At 56.9% G+C, this 14610-nt stretch overlaps 1 protein-coding gene across 1 annotated transcript; it reads right to left on the bottom strand.

Moving 5' to 3' along the window:
* Positions 1–8068: 8068 nt before the first annotated feature.
* On the bottom strand, positions 8069–11117 carry IRX3 (iroquois homeobox 3). Its single transcript, XM_033844561.2, has 4 exons — positions 10445–11117; positions 9163–10276; positions 8930–8996; positions 8069–8485 (listed from the first exon to the last, which is right to left on the bottom strand). Exons 1-4 carry the CDS (start codon positions 10709–10711, stop codon positions 8431–8433), a joined length of 1503 nt encoding a protein of 500 aa, XP_033700452.1. The 5' UTR covers positions 10712–11117; the 3' UTR covers positions 8069–8430.
* Positions 11118–14610: the final 3493 nt, after the last annotated feature.

Here is a 14610-nt window from a genome sequence, read left to right as displayed (position 1 = left end):
TTTTAATGGACTGAATCTTTGAATTCCAGAGTGTATTTTGTGCTTACTACATCTTTCAGTTAGGACCAGTCACGTATCGAGTGCTTGATAGCACAGACCTAGAGCTACCGCTTTCTCTCCAGGCTACAGGCCTCCTTCCTTTGTGTACCTGGACACTCAAATGCATATGTGCATTTGTACCCACCTCCTCCACCCGTCCCACCCCAAGCTAGGGTATGCCCCACTTCCTTATGCATTCTAATAGCATCTTGTTCTTATCCTTCATAATCCAGCATTATTATTATTATTGTTATTATTATTAAATTACGTGTTTCCAGTTGACTGAAAGCTTCAGGAGGGCAGGGACTTTGTTCACGTTGTGTCTCTTTGACACATTATTGAACGAATTAATTAATAAAAATAAATATCGTTATCCTTGATAAATATTCTTGAATGAATGGATGAATAAAAAAATAAGTGAAGGAGTCAATCCTTGGCCTCAAAAGTTCCTACCTATTTTGTGCCCATTCAGAATAGCTGGCCTTCCTTCCTTCCTCTCTCCCTCTCCCCTTCCTTCCTTCCTCTCTCCCTCCCTTCTCCTTCCCTCCCCCCTTCCTTCCTTCCTCTTTTCCTTTCTCTCTTTTCCTCCCACCCCCTCCTTCCAGCTCTTCATGAGATGTACCCAAGTTTAGTGGGGATCAGCTGTGAGGCGGGCTGTAAGAAATCAGTTACAATTAATAAAAAGTCCTACATTTCTTAATTACATATATCCTTACGCTGTGAAATACCTGGAGGGGCACGTGAGCAGAGGCTGTGGCAGTGAGGAACCCAGTGTTCCAGCCGACCTTGAAGATGTGTGAAGATGGAGAAAGGGGCAAAATCCGTATTCAGCCCTGGCAAAACCAGCCTTGGGTTGGCACTTGGCACCTTGACCTCTCTCATTCCTTCCTTCTTTACCCTCTGCCCTGCCCTCCCTCCCTCCCTCCAGTATCCTCCTACCTGTGCAGCCCAAGGAGATCGAGCCTCTTCCTGTCTCCATTCTGGAAGGACCACAGGCTTTACTAAGGAACATCTACGCCAGCCCTTCTCACACTTCAGGATGCACGCTCATCACCCAGAGAGTCCTGGGGAAACACAGCTTCCGATTCGGTGGATCTGGGAGGGGCCTGAGAGGCTGGATTTCTAACAAGCTCTGAGGGTGATGCTGATTCTGCTGGCCCAGGGACCACACGTTGAGGAGCAGAAATACAGAAGTAAGACAAGCCTTTCTTGTGCTAATATGGATGGCCTCTTACAGCAGAACGCTGGTGTGTAATTCTCCTGAAAGCCCATTCCACCAGGATGGGAGATGGAATGAAAGGAGTGGACAGAGCCCCTCATCTTGTCCTGTGCTTAGTTAAAAGTATAAAATCAAAGGTAGCAGATTCCAAGTTATCCCTCTGGCCCAGCCGTTCCCATGCCCTTGCATTCCACTGCCTTCTATGCAGAGGGTGGGCTGCAGTGAGAGCTGCTGTGCTGGGCCCATCCAAGACAGGGTCAGGCCAAGTGCATCAGGGTCCAAGAGGTCTGGGTCAGAACACTTGGCCAAGTTGAACAAGGGGCGAAGCTTGGGTTTCCCTCTCTATAAACTGGGGACAACAATACCTATTGCCTAGAGTTGTTGTTGTCATAAATAAAAATAATATTTGTAATGTATTAAGTAATTACTCTGCATGAGACAAATCATTATGCATGATGCATTGTTTGTCCTAAGCGTGAATGAACTCATTCTCTCAACAGTCTATGAGGGAGGTAAAATTGTAATTCTTCTTTCTGGTTTAAAAGAAACAAAGCTCAGAGAGATGCAGTCAATATCCCAAGGTCACACAGTTAGGGAGTGATGGAACTGGGATTTGTACCAAGGGAGTCTGACCTGCTGCTTCATGACTATCTGTGGATGTTCAGGGAACGAATGAGTGAATGAAGGATCCTCAGTTCCACTGGGACGTCCAGAGAAACTGCTCTCTACCTCTCTCACGTATATTAGTTATTTAAAAACAAGCAGGAAGAGCTAACATATTCATTCACAGAGTTCACAAGGAACAAAGGGATATAAACTGAAAGATATCCCTCGGGGCCTTGACCTCCAGCTGCACAGGTCCTTTCCTTAAATTAAGGCGGCCACTCTTACCAGCTTCTTGTACAAACAAATGGATACTCTCCTTTTAATTCAGATGGTAGCACGCCATGTGGAATGTTCCGCGTGGCTATCTTTCACTCCACGGAGAATGTCCATGTTACCAGAAGACTTTCTGAAACTCCATCCGCCTCTCCCAAGCCTTAATGTCCTTGTCTGTGCCTTGGCCGAGGGCGGCTATGAACATTAGAATGCATGGAAGTCGCTCACCATGGGGCCTATCAAATAAGCAGCACTCCACTCCATTTACCTGACTGGATTTTATTTAAGTGGGGTAAAGGAAGCGAGAGTTGAGATGGCCTCCACTCCGGACAGGCCTCTGAGGCCAACGCCAGCTCCTGAAGGGGACGAGACTTCCTGTCGGAGTTTGTGGACAGATAATGAGCCACTCACCCCCAGACACAGGAAGGGAAGGAGGAAGGAGCAAACAAAAAGATGGGCGAAGAGAACTTCAAAGTCACTCTGAAAAACAGAAACTGGGCCCCTTCCCACCCCGACCCCAAACAGGCCGACTCTCCCCCTCGAAGGTCTCGCCAGCACCGAGGCGGACACCATCTGGCTTCAGACACTTTCCCTCCACACGCCAGCGTCAGGCCAAGCAAAGTGGGGCGGGAGGAGGGAAATAAATGGGGTTGGTTCACACAGAGCTTCCAGATTCCATGCTGCAGTGATGAATAATGTACAAGGCCCAGAAAACACAGCCCTGTCGAGTCGGGGCCTCTTATTCACCCAGAGGTGTGAGCAAAGGGGAGCAGAGCGCTTGTCCTGCTAAAATTTGTGAGCTACGATTCCAGGGGCTTAGCAGGAGCCCCAGGTCACTGGAACAGTCTGTTAGCCAAGCCGGTGGCCTGCCCGGCTGCCGTGGGCCGCCCCATGACGATCTGGGCAGGAGGGGTCTGTCTCTTAGTATCACGAATTCATTTCTTTCCTCCTGGCCATCAAACCCCATTAAAAAAAAGAGAAAAAAAAAAAAAACCCAACATAACATTTAAATAATGGTAAGTTTCTTTTACTCTATAGGTATTTTTATCACTGTTTAAAAGATTTTTTCAAATTACCCCTGGAAACTCCCACTATCTAATAATTATCAGAAAAAAAGGAGAGAGGAAAAGGAAACGGAGGGGGGAGAAAAAAAAAAAGCCCACAAGAGGCAGGGAAGCTCTGCTTTGTCAGGGAGAAGAAAATAAAGAGAAATCAGCCCAGCTTCAAAGGGCGCATTTCCATAATTGCCCTGTAACTTTGGCAAAATAAATCTGAGCGGCTGAGAAGAGCACAATCTCTCAGATGAGTGCACTCCAAGGGCCCCGAGGGCTGTGGGCCCACTTGTTAGCCGCCTAGAGCAGTGAGAGAACGCAAGAAAAAAGCTGTAACATCACAGCCTTCCCGTCCTAGACGGTCAGCCCCGGAGTAAGGTCTTACCCTGCCTCTGTCTCCCTCTGGCTCCCTGACACGGGACACACACGCGCGGGCACGTGCACACACACACACACACACACACGCACACACACACACTCCCGGGTAAAATAAGCAAGTAAATAAATAGATGCGTGTATGTGCATGGAAGGGCTGGCGGCAGTGAAGAGGTGGCTATGATTCTGAGGCAAAGCCACAGGAGTTAAGCTTTCATCTGTGACAATATTCCCATAACCTGTTCCTGATATAAATACCCAGGGAGAAAGACCCAACTCCGCAGACACACATCCTCCTTGGGGCTGACTCTGCCCCTCTCGCCTGAGACCGTCTCACCTTCAGTGGCTCCCGGGCACCAGGCTGAGTTGAAAACCCGCTTTTTATTTCCCAGGCTGGCAGAGTTTCCCTCACACTGACTTCCCCATTCCAGGGCCAAAAGTTTTTAAAGAACAAAAACGCCCCACTTAGTGCCCTGCTTTAATGTTTCTCTCCACGAAGCTGTGGTTTCTGGGAGACACTATCTTCCGGGATTGCCCCAGACTCCTCTCCCTTCCCTCACCTCCGTGTCTCTCAAGCTTGGCACTGTTGACAGTTTGGACTGGATAACTCTTCGTTGCACGCGGCTGGCCTGTGCCTTGCTGGACCCTTAGCAGCAACCCTGGTCTCCATCCATGAGATGCTAGTAGCACCCCTAACCCAGGCATGACAACTGAAAGTGTCTCCAGACATTGCCATCTGTCCTGGAAGTGGGAGGGACAGCGGGGTGAGGACCTCTCTTAGGAGCTCTTCCAGGTCTCTTGACCTGAGTACTCATCCCTTTCACCCTCAGGAAGAGATGCCTTGTGGGGTTTTCCATCCAGACCATCAGGAGAGCCTTCGGAGGGGCTGGAGCTTCTGTTCAAAGGCGAGCGGCAGCTGCGTCAAAGCTAGGTTGGTCACACAATAGATGGACACTTTCAATATGGTTAAGTTGGCTGCCTGGATCAGAGGACAGTGGCCAGTTACGATCCAGAGGTGGTTACTAGAAAGGTTATGGGGCCTCCTTATCCCAATAATTATCTTTGGACCCACACTTCCGACATTCATGCCTAACCCTAGACAATGTTGGCTTCGTAAGGAAGTTTGAATAAATGTGTCTCATCCAATCTCCTCCAAGTGGCAGATGGTGAAAGCGGGGCCTTGAGAAAGGATGAAGCCTGCGCCCATTCAAGTTGGAGGTGGCTCTAACCACAGATGCAATTTTTACACACCCGCAATTGCCCATTTTCATCTGATGCAGGTAGAAGGTCCATACAACCAGGAACTCTAGGATGCGGGGGACATTTCTAGAAGGACATAAATAATTAGGCCCAAAGCGAGTTCCTGACAGAAGCTCCCAACAAACCAGTGAAGACGTCAGACATCCAGCTCCTACCCAAATATTCAATCCCTCTCTCTAACCTTCCAGAACTCAGGCCTAAGACAGCAGACCTGCCAGGTGCCCAGAGAACAGCAGCCCAGGAGCCCTCCCTCTCCCTGCTGCTCCCCTGGGGCAGGTGAGTGGCTGGAACATCCCTCCTTCTCCCCAAAGCCTCTGCTGCCCTAGCCCTCCGGCCCTTCCATGCTGCCTTCTGACTGGACCCCGCTTCCTCCTCGCTGTATTCCAACCAAAAATAAATTCAACTGAAAACCATGAACGTCCTGGTCCCAGAGGTGGGCCATCACTTAGGGAGATAATTTTATTCTCCTCTGGCTCCGTGGCCCAGCAAACCAGCCCCCCTCCTCTACCTCCATGCAGATAATGAGGGAAGCAGTGACATATACTCCCTCCTCTGACCTAATTGATTATCCCCACACACCTCTGAGTGCTTTGCATAACCAGCCCCGACAGGAGGAACCCCTTCCAGGCAGAGTGACTGACATATTTTATTTCTAACTGAAGCCTAATCAGGACCAAGAATGAGATCCCCATATATTCTCTCTCTCTGCCTTTCTGTTTTTCTCTCCCTCTCTTCCCTAGCTTCCTCTTTCCTTTTTAAATTTTAGGGCCAGATAATAAAGGACAGAGACAGTTCCTAGGATCCTTGAAAGGAGGGCGTAAGGCGGGGGACTCAGGGAGGAGGTCCCAGGAGGTGGCTGAGGAATCTGTTCCTTGGTGAAATAAAAGTGGTGCAAGGAAGTGGTCTCCTCTTCCCCTTTTTAGCTGAAAAGCCTATGAGGTTCCTTTTCATTTTGATCCCATTATGTTATGGGGGTCAACTTGGGGCCATCTGAAGGGGCCGTGTGTTCTATGGGATAGAGAAGATACACACATACGGGGGGTCTCTCCCAGGTGTATCTCAACTCTCCTCTGGCATCACACATCCTGCCCTTTCAGTGGGGCACGATTGGTCTCCTCCAAGGACTAATATCCCCAGAATAGGATGCACTGAAATGCTGACCAAACCTCACAGGCGATCAGACCTCTCCAAGCTGGGCCTGGCCTCTTCACACCCGTCTCCCTCTGAACGCACGGTCTCCTCTCTTGCTGGACGGTCCGTGTGGGAAGGCTGCCTGACTCCTCTCACCTGCTCGCCCTGCTGCACTCCTCCCTGGAGAGTGTCCTTTCTCCCTGGGTTCAGCTGGGTCCTCAGATGTCTGAATGCAGACACCCGGCTGTTACGGCTGATGGGATGGGGTAGGGCAGAATCCTACCGGGAGTTTGAGGAGTGGGCTTGAGAGTTTTGGAATATAAAGATAAAACTAGGGCTATCACTCCTCCTACCACATGCCAGCACTGGACGTGCTTTGTCTCTCATCCTCACAACCACCATGCCAGGTAGGTGTCATTATTCCCATTTTACAGATGAGGAAATGGGGGGCAGAGAAGCTCACTGTCTGCCCGGAGTTTCCCAGGAGGCAGAGAGGGGAACTCGGCCTGTGCTCTGACGAAGCTTGTGAGACACTCACTGGAGGGCTATCAGGCTGTTGTCCATGTAAAGATACTGATGTTAACCCGAGGCCTCCGTCCCACCTCTGAGGTCCAAGGCCCAGGCAGTTGAAACGGACGCCACGTCTGGGGCGCTGTGCCCAGGGTCAGAGCTGAACCACAAGTCTGTGCCTGCCACCTGGGAAGGAGCCTGAACCGAAACCTTAGACGTCTCTGGCCTCTGGGGAAGGGACTGGAAGAGCGAGTCCCGTCCTTGCAACGTCTTCGATGGGTGTGCGCTCCTGTTTCACCAGCCCCCGGTGGGCCCCAGCGGCTGCAGACAGACCCTCCTTCCCACCCGCCCCTGGGGCGCCGTCACGCCGACGGCCCCAGCCTCCGTGGGGGTCACCCGGGCCGGCGCTGGCGGCTGTGCCCGCATGGGTGGGTCCTTGCCGGACTCCCTCTGCTCCCGCCGAAACTCCAAGATGTACAATATGACGCGGCGCCTTGTTCCGTGACTTCGGGTTTGCAAGCGCTCCCCAAACTTGCCGGGGACCCGCGAGATTGTGACATGTCCCACTGTGCGGGGCAAAAACCAGGCGTCTGGCCGCCCTATAAATTTACTAACTCAGCGTGGGGAAGGAGATGCAAAAACGACACCCCCAAGGCGCCACTCTTCCAGCATCCCTACAACTTCTTTCAAAGCTGGGCAAGGCTAGTTGACTGCAAGAGAAAAAAGAGGGTGCGGAGGGGACGCGACGCCCGGGCTGGCTGGAGAGGCCGCCGAGGCAGGCGCCGAGCGGCCCTTTTGTCCTGCAGAGGGAGCTCCAGCCCCAAATTTCCCGGCTCCCTCCCCCGGCCCGACCACCCCTCTGTCCGGCCTGGAGCCGGAATCCCGGCTGGGCCGGTGCAACTACCCGAACCCCCGGTGCCGGGACCTCAGAAAGCTGCCCTTTCAGGGCACTTCGGCAAAACCCACTGGGATGCCAAGACGCACATGCCGCCCAGAGCCCCAACGGGCAATGTGGGCTGGGCAAAGTCACCAAGGGGAAAGGATGTGCACCCCTGGATTCCCCGCTCCTGCATACCCGCCCCAACTCACTGCCACCCCACATCCCTGCATCTATATAAGGAGTCTGGGGATCAATGTGGTTGGAAGGGGGCCCGAAGCGGAGCTTGCACAGCCCCTTATGTAAGACTGAGAAAGCCTCGATTGTGCCTATAGAAGAATGGGGGAGGGAGGCGTCCAGATCCTTCTCCGAGTCTTTCTGCTGCGTCATCAGAGAAGGCCCCAAGGCCCCGCGGTTGCTCCAGTGGACCGGGGAGTTGGGCCCCGTTTCCCAGCTCGTTGTAGGCAATCTTGCCCCCTTTCCCACCTGTCTCCTCTGCCCTTTCTCTCGGGCGCCCCAGGTACTTCTCCAACCTTCTCTTCTCCAGCGGCGGCCCCAGCCCGGCCACTCCAGCTTCTCCTCCGCCGTCCTCCGACTACAGGGCCCTGACTCGCCTTGCTTCTCCTCCGCTGATTCGGGCGACTCTTCAAACATGGGGGGATGAGGGTGTAAAACAACAAAAAACGAAAAGCACCAAACAGATCCCTCCGGGGGCAGACAGGCAGGTTATAGTCAAAGTGGCAACAGCTCATTTATTTAGCCAAAAATAGATACTTTCTTGTACAATTTGGTTCACACATATGTACATTTTTCTGTATATACAAAAAAAGTCAAACACGCTTATTCTCACTGAAACTCCACCACCCCCCAAATCAACCGAACAAACCTCACGAACTCAGCTAATGTGGGGGTACAGAAACCACCGGGGGAGGACCGGGGGGAGATTTGTTTTATTTCTTTTTCTTTTTTTGTTTCGTTTTCTTTTTAGGTATTCATACACGGACATGCTTACAAGTCATAACTATACAGAGCGATTTGGTTTTTACAATTATTACAACGATTTAAAAAAATTTTTTTTTAAAAAAGAACTAGGATGAGGAGAGAGCCGATAAGACCAGAGCGGCGTCCAGGTGGTTCTGGGGCCTGCAAGAGAGAGGCAGTGGTAGCAAAGGAAGTGAGTTAGGGGCACCGACGCTGCCTAGCATTGGGAGACCCAACCCGGGGCTGAGGCCGGGGGAAGGGAGACGTCTCAATGTGCAATGAGGTCCAGCTGTAGATGCTGGTCTTCCGTTTTAACTATAAGGTTGGGCGGGAGGCGTCAAGACCCGAGGTGCGCTGCTGGAAGGTGGTGGACCTTCACGGAGCCACCGCCCGCTCCGAGGTCCACTGGGCCCCGCCCGGGTGTCTGGACTGGGACTCTCGAGCCATCTCTGGGCCCGTGGCGACGACGGAGGAGTATGTTTCGTCCCCTTTTAGAAGCTCGTCCTAGCTGCGTTCCCCCGGGGGCAGAAGCCCGAGTTTCCTCCGCATTCTTCCCTGCCCCCGACTGCCAGTCCCAACACCCCACCCCAGCTCGGGGTCTCTTACCGCCTGGGCACGGGCTGGAAAGCTGTCTTGAGTAACTTTTTCTCCACTTCCAAGGCACTACAACGATCTACGGGAAGCGGGAGAAAAAGGAAGGGCTTTAGATCGCTCCATTCTGGCGCCCAGGACCGCGGGAGGCGGGAGCGGAGTGGTAAGCGCCCTGCGCCCCCCGGGACCTGCCCGGGCGCGACCCCCAAACTCGCCCCCTCCCTCCGTATCCTGGGCTCCGCAGTCACCTGTTCCGCCCTCGGGCTCCGCCGGCCGAGCGAAGGCGGCGGCGGCGGCCGGGTGGCCCGCGGCTCCGGGAAGTCCCAGCAGGTGTGGAGGGGCCGAGCCCAGCAGGGAGAGCGGGTGCGGGCGTGGGCCGGGCGGCGGGCCTGGGAACGGCCGGTTGGTCCAAGCGGAGAACTTGCCCAGCGGCGCCGAGACGAGTCTCTGAGCCGCGGCGGCGGCGGCCGGAGAGAGCTGCAGGGCTGGGGGCGCGACGGCTGCGCCGGGGGGAGAACCCCCCGCGCCCGGAGGCGAGCGGCGCGGGTTGTCCGGGCTTGTGGCGGTCTCGGCCAGGGACCAGATCTTGGGTTTTTGCAGGGCCGAGGCGGGCGCTGGTGCGGGAGCGCAGGGGTCCAGGCCTGCTGAGGGCGAGGGCGGTGATGGCGGAGTCGCGGCCACCGGCGGTGGCACTGGGGCCAGACTCAGGACAGGCAGTGGACGCTCCTCCAAGCCCTCGGAACTGTCGTCGGAGTCGCTATTCTTGGAGTCTGAGGTGGGTTCCAGGCCGAGGTCGCCGTCCCTGTGCGCCGCGCCAGGCAGGGCCAGCTCAGGCCCCGCGGCCGCGCCGTCTAAGTTCTCCAAATCGATCTCCTCGTCCTCCTCGTCGTCAGCCAGGCCCTCGCCCCCGGTGTCCTCCTCCTCCCCCCCGAGTTCCTCCTCCTCCAGCTCCAGTTCGCGTTTGCTGTCTTCTTCATCCTCCTCCTCGTCTTCCTCCTCTCGTTCGCTCCCGTAAGCGTTGCCCTCCTCGTCCGTGCGGCTGCGGGGCGCCCAAGTCATCTTGTTCTCTTTCTTGAGGCGCCGGCGCGCGTTGGCGAACCAGGTGGACACCTGGGTGAGGGTCATCTTGGTGATGATGGCCAGCATGATCTTCTCGCCCTTGGTGGGGTAGGGGTTCTTGCGGTGCTCGTTCAGCCAGGCCTTCAGCGTGCTAGTGCTCTCCCGGGTGGCGTTCTTGGGACGGGACGGGTCCCCGAACTGGTACTGGCCGTATGGGTAGAAGGCGGGGTGCGGGTGAGGAAACGCGGTGGCCGCGGCCGGATGCTGCACCCCCGGGCTGTCCTTCAGCTCATACTGCGTGCCCTGTACGCACAGGGAGAAGGAAGAGACACGCGCGAAGGGAGCGTGGATGAGCGCTGGCCATCGCCGCCTCCACCCTCCCGGCCCAGGCCCCTCTAGTCTACTCCCGCGCGTACACCTCGTACGGCGCCCCAGCTCCAACCTCCCCGCTGCGGCTCCCCGGCCACTTACCAGCTGCGGGAAGATGGGCAGCTCGGCCGCGTAGGGCAGGAAGGCGCCGTAGCCTTGGGCGGCTGCGGCTGCCGCTGCCGCCGCGGCGTAGGGCGCCCCGTACACGGACGAGAGTACGTTGGACAGGGACCCCGAGGCAGCCAGCTCTGAGGCTCCGGCTCCCGGGCCGCCCCGTGCCCCAGCGGTGCCACCGCCGGCGGCGGCCCCCGGGCGCTCGGGTGGGTAGAGCGGGCGGATGTACTGGTATCCGAGCTGGGGGAAGGACATGGTGGCCCGCGGGGCACGGACGGAGAGGGGGCCCGGCCCCTGGGGCCGCCCAGCTCAGCGCCGCCCGCGGGCTGCGGCGCGCATCGGGGGCTGGGCCGGGCTGGGGCCGCGCTGCCTCCCGCGCTGCGCTGCGCTCGGCGTTTGCCTATTGATCTGCTCCGCGGCGGCGGCGGCGGCGGCGGAGGCAAGGAGCCAGGTCAGGTCCGAACAGATTGGCGGAGATTCCCGGGGCTCCGGGCTCTGATTGACATTTCTACGGGCCCGCAAGCCCCTCCTCTCTGCGCCGCGCTCCCTCCTCTCGGCAGCCGGAGCTGCCTCTGCCCGCGCCTCGCTCCTCACTGCCCTCCTCTCCCCGAGCTGTGTCGCGCCTCGCTTCCCTCGCCCTCCTCTAGTTTTCACTCCCCCTCCTCGCCCTTCCTCTCCCCTCCCCTTTCTGCGCTCCTCTCCCCCCCCCCCCCCCACCAACCCCCAGGATCGCTTCCGCTCCTTCGGGCTCTTTCACTTTCCTGGATGCTATGAAACTCTCGTCTTTCTCTTCTCTTTCCCTCTCTCACTACTCCTTTCTCTCCCCTCTCTGTTCCCTTCACTCTTTCTTTTCTTTTTAAAACCTATTTCTCTCTACTCACACTACACTCCCCGCACCCCCATCCCCGGCCTCTGCGCCCCGGGCTAAGGCGGCCTAAAGTTGTGGACACTTGGGGTGTCGTGCGGGGGGTGCGTGTCCGTATCTGTGTCTGTGTGTCCGTCCCCACCCTCACCCCCCTCCCTCGCCCTTCCCCAAATCTCGGGTCTGACGTCGCGCCCTCTTATTCGACTTTTCCTTGCGTCTCCTTCGCGAGTCACCAATCGCCTGGGCGCCCTGCAGGCGAGGCCGCCCACCCCCGCGGATACTGCGCGCAGGGCGGGGCGGGGCGGGGCGGGGGCGGGAGCCCGGGCTCTGCCAGTCCCTTCCCGCCCCCTCTGGCCCGCGGCGGGAGGAGGGGGGACGAGAGGCGCCGGGACCGGGGTTAGTACGGGGTCAGCTCGCCCCTCCCGCTTCCCGCCTCTCGGTACCTCTCCCCCCGCCCCGGCGCGCGGGGCCTGGGTCGGGACCAGACCTTGGACCAGGCGCTGGGGCTTTACTCTGCCCGGGTCCGTTTTCCAGCTCGCACCTCTGGACTCCTGGCCACTCTCAGGCGTAGGGAGGGAGCTTGAAGAGTGCGCGAGGGATCGGGGGTGCGTTCTAAGGGAGTCTTCAAGGACCGTCTCTATGCCCAGGGAGGCGAAGCAGCCCCCTGCTCAAGAGGCAAATCCTGCAGTTAACCACGTTAACGCCGCACGGGTTTCAGGGTGCAGAATCCCGTCTTAGAAATGGCGGGGGTAGGGGTGGTGCCGAAGGGTGGACGCCCCGGGAATCCTGGGGAGCGACGTCAGGAAAGTGGAGGCTGCCCGTGCCCTAAGCTGGCGTGGGATGGGGGAGGAGCAGGGAGCCGGGTGGCGGAGGCTCCAGGAACTTTCGGGGAGCGCTTGGAGAAGTTTGTATATTGGAATTTTCGGTCCGTAGAGATTCTTCGTTTCACTACCCCTTGTCCTGCTGCCGGGTCTCTGCGCCAACCTGTTTTCTTTGGGCAGGTATACTCCCTCCCGCTCGGCTGCGGATGGGAGGCAAGACTTTTAGTTTTATAGTGGGATATTTCCTAAACCAAACCTGAAATCCCAGTAGCCGGGCGCCCACCTTCACGGATTAGGGCGTGCAGCCTAGAGCAGGATTGAAATTCCCGGTATTGCGGCGGCTTCGGGCTAAACGCTTTAGGCCGCTGCGGCGACCTACGCACAGGCCAGGCCTGCAGCAGGAGCGCTCCGGGGACAGCACCCGGGGCGGTAACTGCCTTGGAGTTGCCAGTCCCGGCTCGGAGGCGGAAACTGGCCGCCGCGGGCTGATTGATAGAGGAATCGAATCCGAATTCCACCAGAGTGGAGGGATGGTAGAATCTTGGCCCCGGCTCTCTCTGGTCTCAGCAACAACAGGGAACCCCAGTGGGGAGTCCCGCGGGCACCCAGTTTTGACCCCACCCCACTTCCCCCCTCTTTCTACCAGACTTCGCACGGGTTGGCGGCTCCAGTAGGTGTGAAGGCCGAGAAAATTGGGGAGAACGCAAGGGAAAGTTTGGGGGCAGCTCGGTTTGGGGTTCGATTGGGGAAACTAAGGGGCGGCCTTCTCAAATTGGGTCAGACTGCTTTCCTAATCTCCTCCTCGCCTGCGTATGCTTGGTGCCGGGTGTTGGCCTTAACTGGAGTCCCCCCAGGAGAGGAGATATCAGGGGAAGCTCTGGCTTTGCAATGTTTTCCCGGCGCCTGATTTCGTTTTCAGTTAAACCTCTCAGCGAAGTGGCGCAGGGAATCCTGGGCTCACCTTCTCGCGAAAAATCTCAGGGTTACACAATTGAGAGTAACCTTATTGCCTGCAGCGTTTCCTAAGTGTCAGACCCGGAGCCTCGACGTCCCTGGAAACCTAGAGTTTGCACAGAGTAGTGGCGCCAGACCCGCGAGGAGACAAGAGCGAGATTCTGAGGCGGGGAAACTGGGGCTGCGCTGGGCCGCTATTTAACTCAGCTCTTCCAGAAGGAAAAGAGAGAACAATGAGCCCCGGAGATGATGCTTCTGTCCGCCTTAACCAGCTATCGACCTGGCTGTGTCGGGCTGCGGGAGGTGGGAAAGAGGCCAGGGAAGGGGCGAGGCTGTTCTCAATGACTTAGCCGGGCCGGGGCACCCGTGGCCCGGAAGGTGAACCTCTAACCCAGATAAGGACCCAAGAACCTCTATTATTTAGATACCTCCAAGCGCCCCAGGTCTCGAGCAGAATCGGTCTCTCCGCTACCCTAGTCTCCAGATAAGATCAGCCCTGCCATGGCCCGGGCGATCCGCGCCCCACGTCGTGACGCAGAGTCCTAGGCAGCCGAGCCCCGACGTGGCGCTGGCTCCCCAACTCCACCAGGCTGGTGGAGCCCGGCTCCGAACTGAACTCACGGGTCCAAGGACAGCCGAGCCTTTTCCAGGGATTTTTAATCCACGAGATGGGGTCAAAGTGACACACTCGCACAGGGAGGAAAAGCAGGTGCACGGGAAGTTGATTTGGGAAAGGCATGCGCGCAAAAACGCGCCGCGCGCAAACCCTTCTCCATCATCTCGCTTTCTTCCAGTGTTCCCAGAGCACAAAGCGCTTCGGAGGCTTGCTGTAGACGCTTTCTCAACGCGGCCCAGAGTGTGGGGAATGCAAGGGGGCGTCCATATCAATCGCTTAGCGCTCACAGCAGCGCTGCCCGGTCTTGCACTTGGAGCCGCGGCCCGACGTGTGCCCAGGGCCGGCGGCCCATCTGGCTCAGGGGCTGCGCTGCGTACTGTACACGAGCCGCGAGCCACCAGGCCCCCTTTCTGCCCCCTCCTTGCCCAGACCCACGGTGTCCACGCGTCCCCATCGGGGGGCGCCGCTGTAGCCCTAAGTTTACCCGCCGAGGCCCATCTTCTGTCCTTCCCTCCCAGGCCCGAAGTCCCCGGGCTGCAGTGAGGACCCGCGATCCCTCGGCTTCCTGCAGACGCCTTGGCGCACGCTCCCACCGCTCTCTCCCCCCGCGCTCGGGTTACAGGTTAATGAAATGCTCGTTTTCCTCAGTCATTTGTTTTGTTTTCCTGCAAAGTTCTGATAAGTAGCTAACCAACGAAGCTTGTAATTACAATCTTACAGAAACCGGGCCGATCTGTATATAAATCTCACCATCCAATTACAAGATGTAATAATTTTGCACTCAAGCTGGTAATGAGGTCTAATACTCGTGCATGCGATAATCCCCTCTGGATGCTGGCTTGATCAGATGTTGGCTTTGTAATTAGACGGGCAGAAAATCATTATTTCATGTTCAAAT

The sequence above is a fragment of the Tursiops truncatus genome, chromosome 19 (assembly GCF_011762595.2).
Source record: "Tursiops truncatus isolate mTurTru1 chromosome 19, mTurTru1.mat.Y, whole genome shotgun sequence".
Lineage (NCBI taxonomy): Eukaryota > Metazoa > Chordata > Mammalia > Artiodactyla > Delphinidae > Tursiops > Tursiops truncatus.
This window is presented reverse-complemented; position numbering and strand designations above follow the sequence as displayed.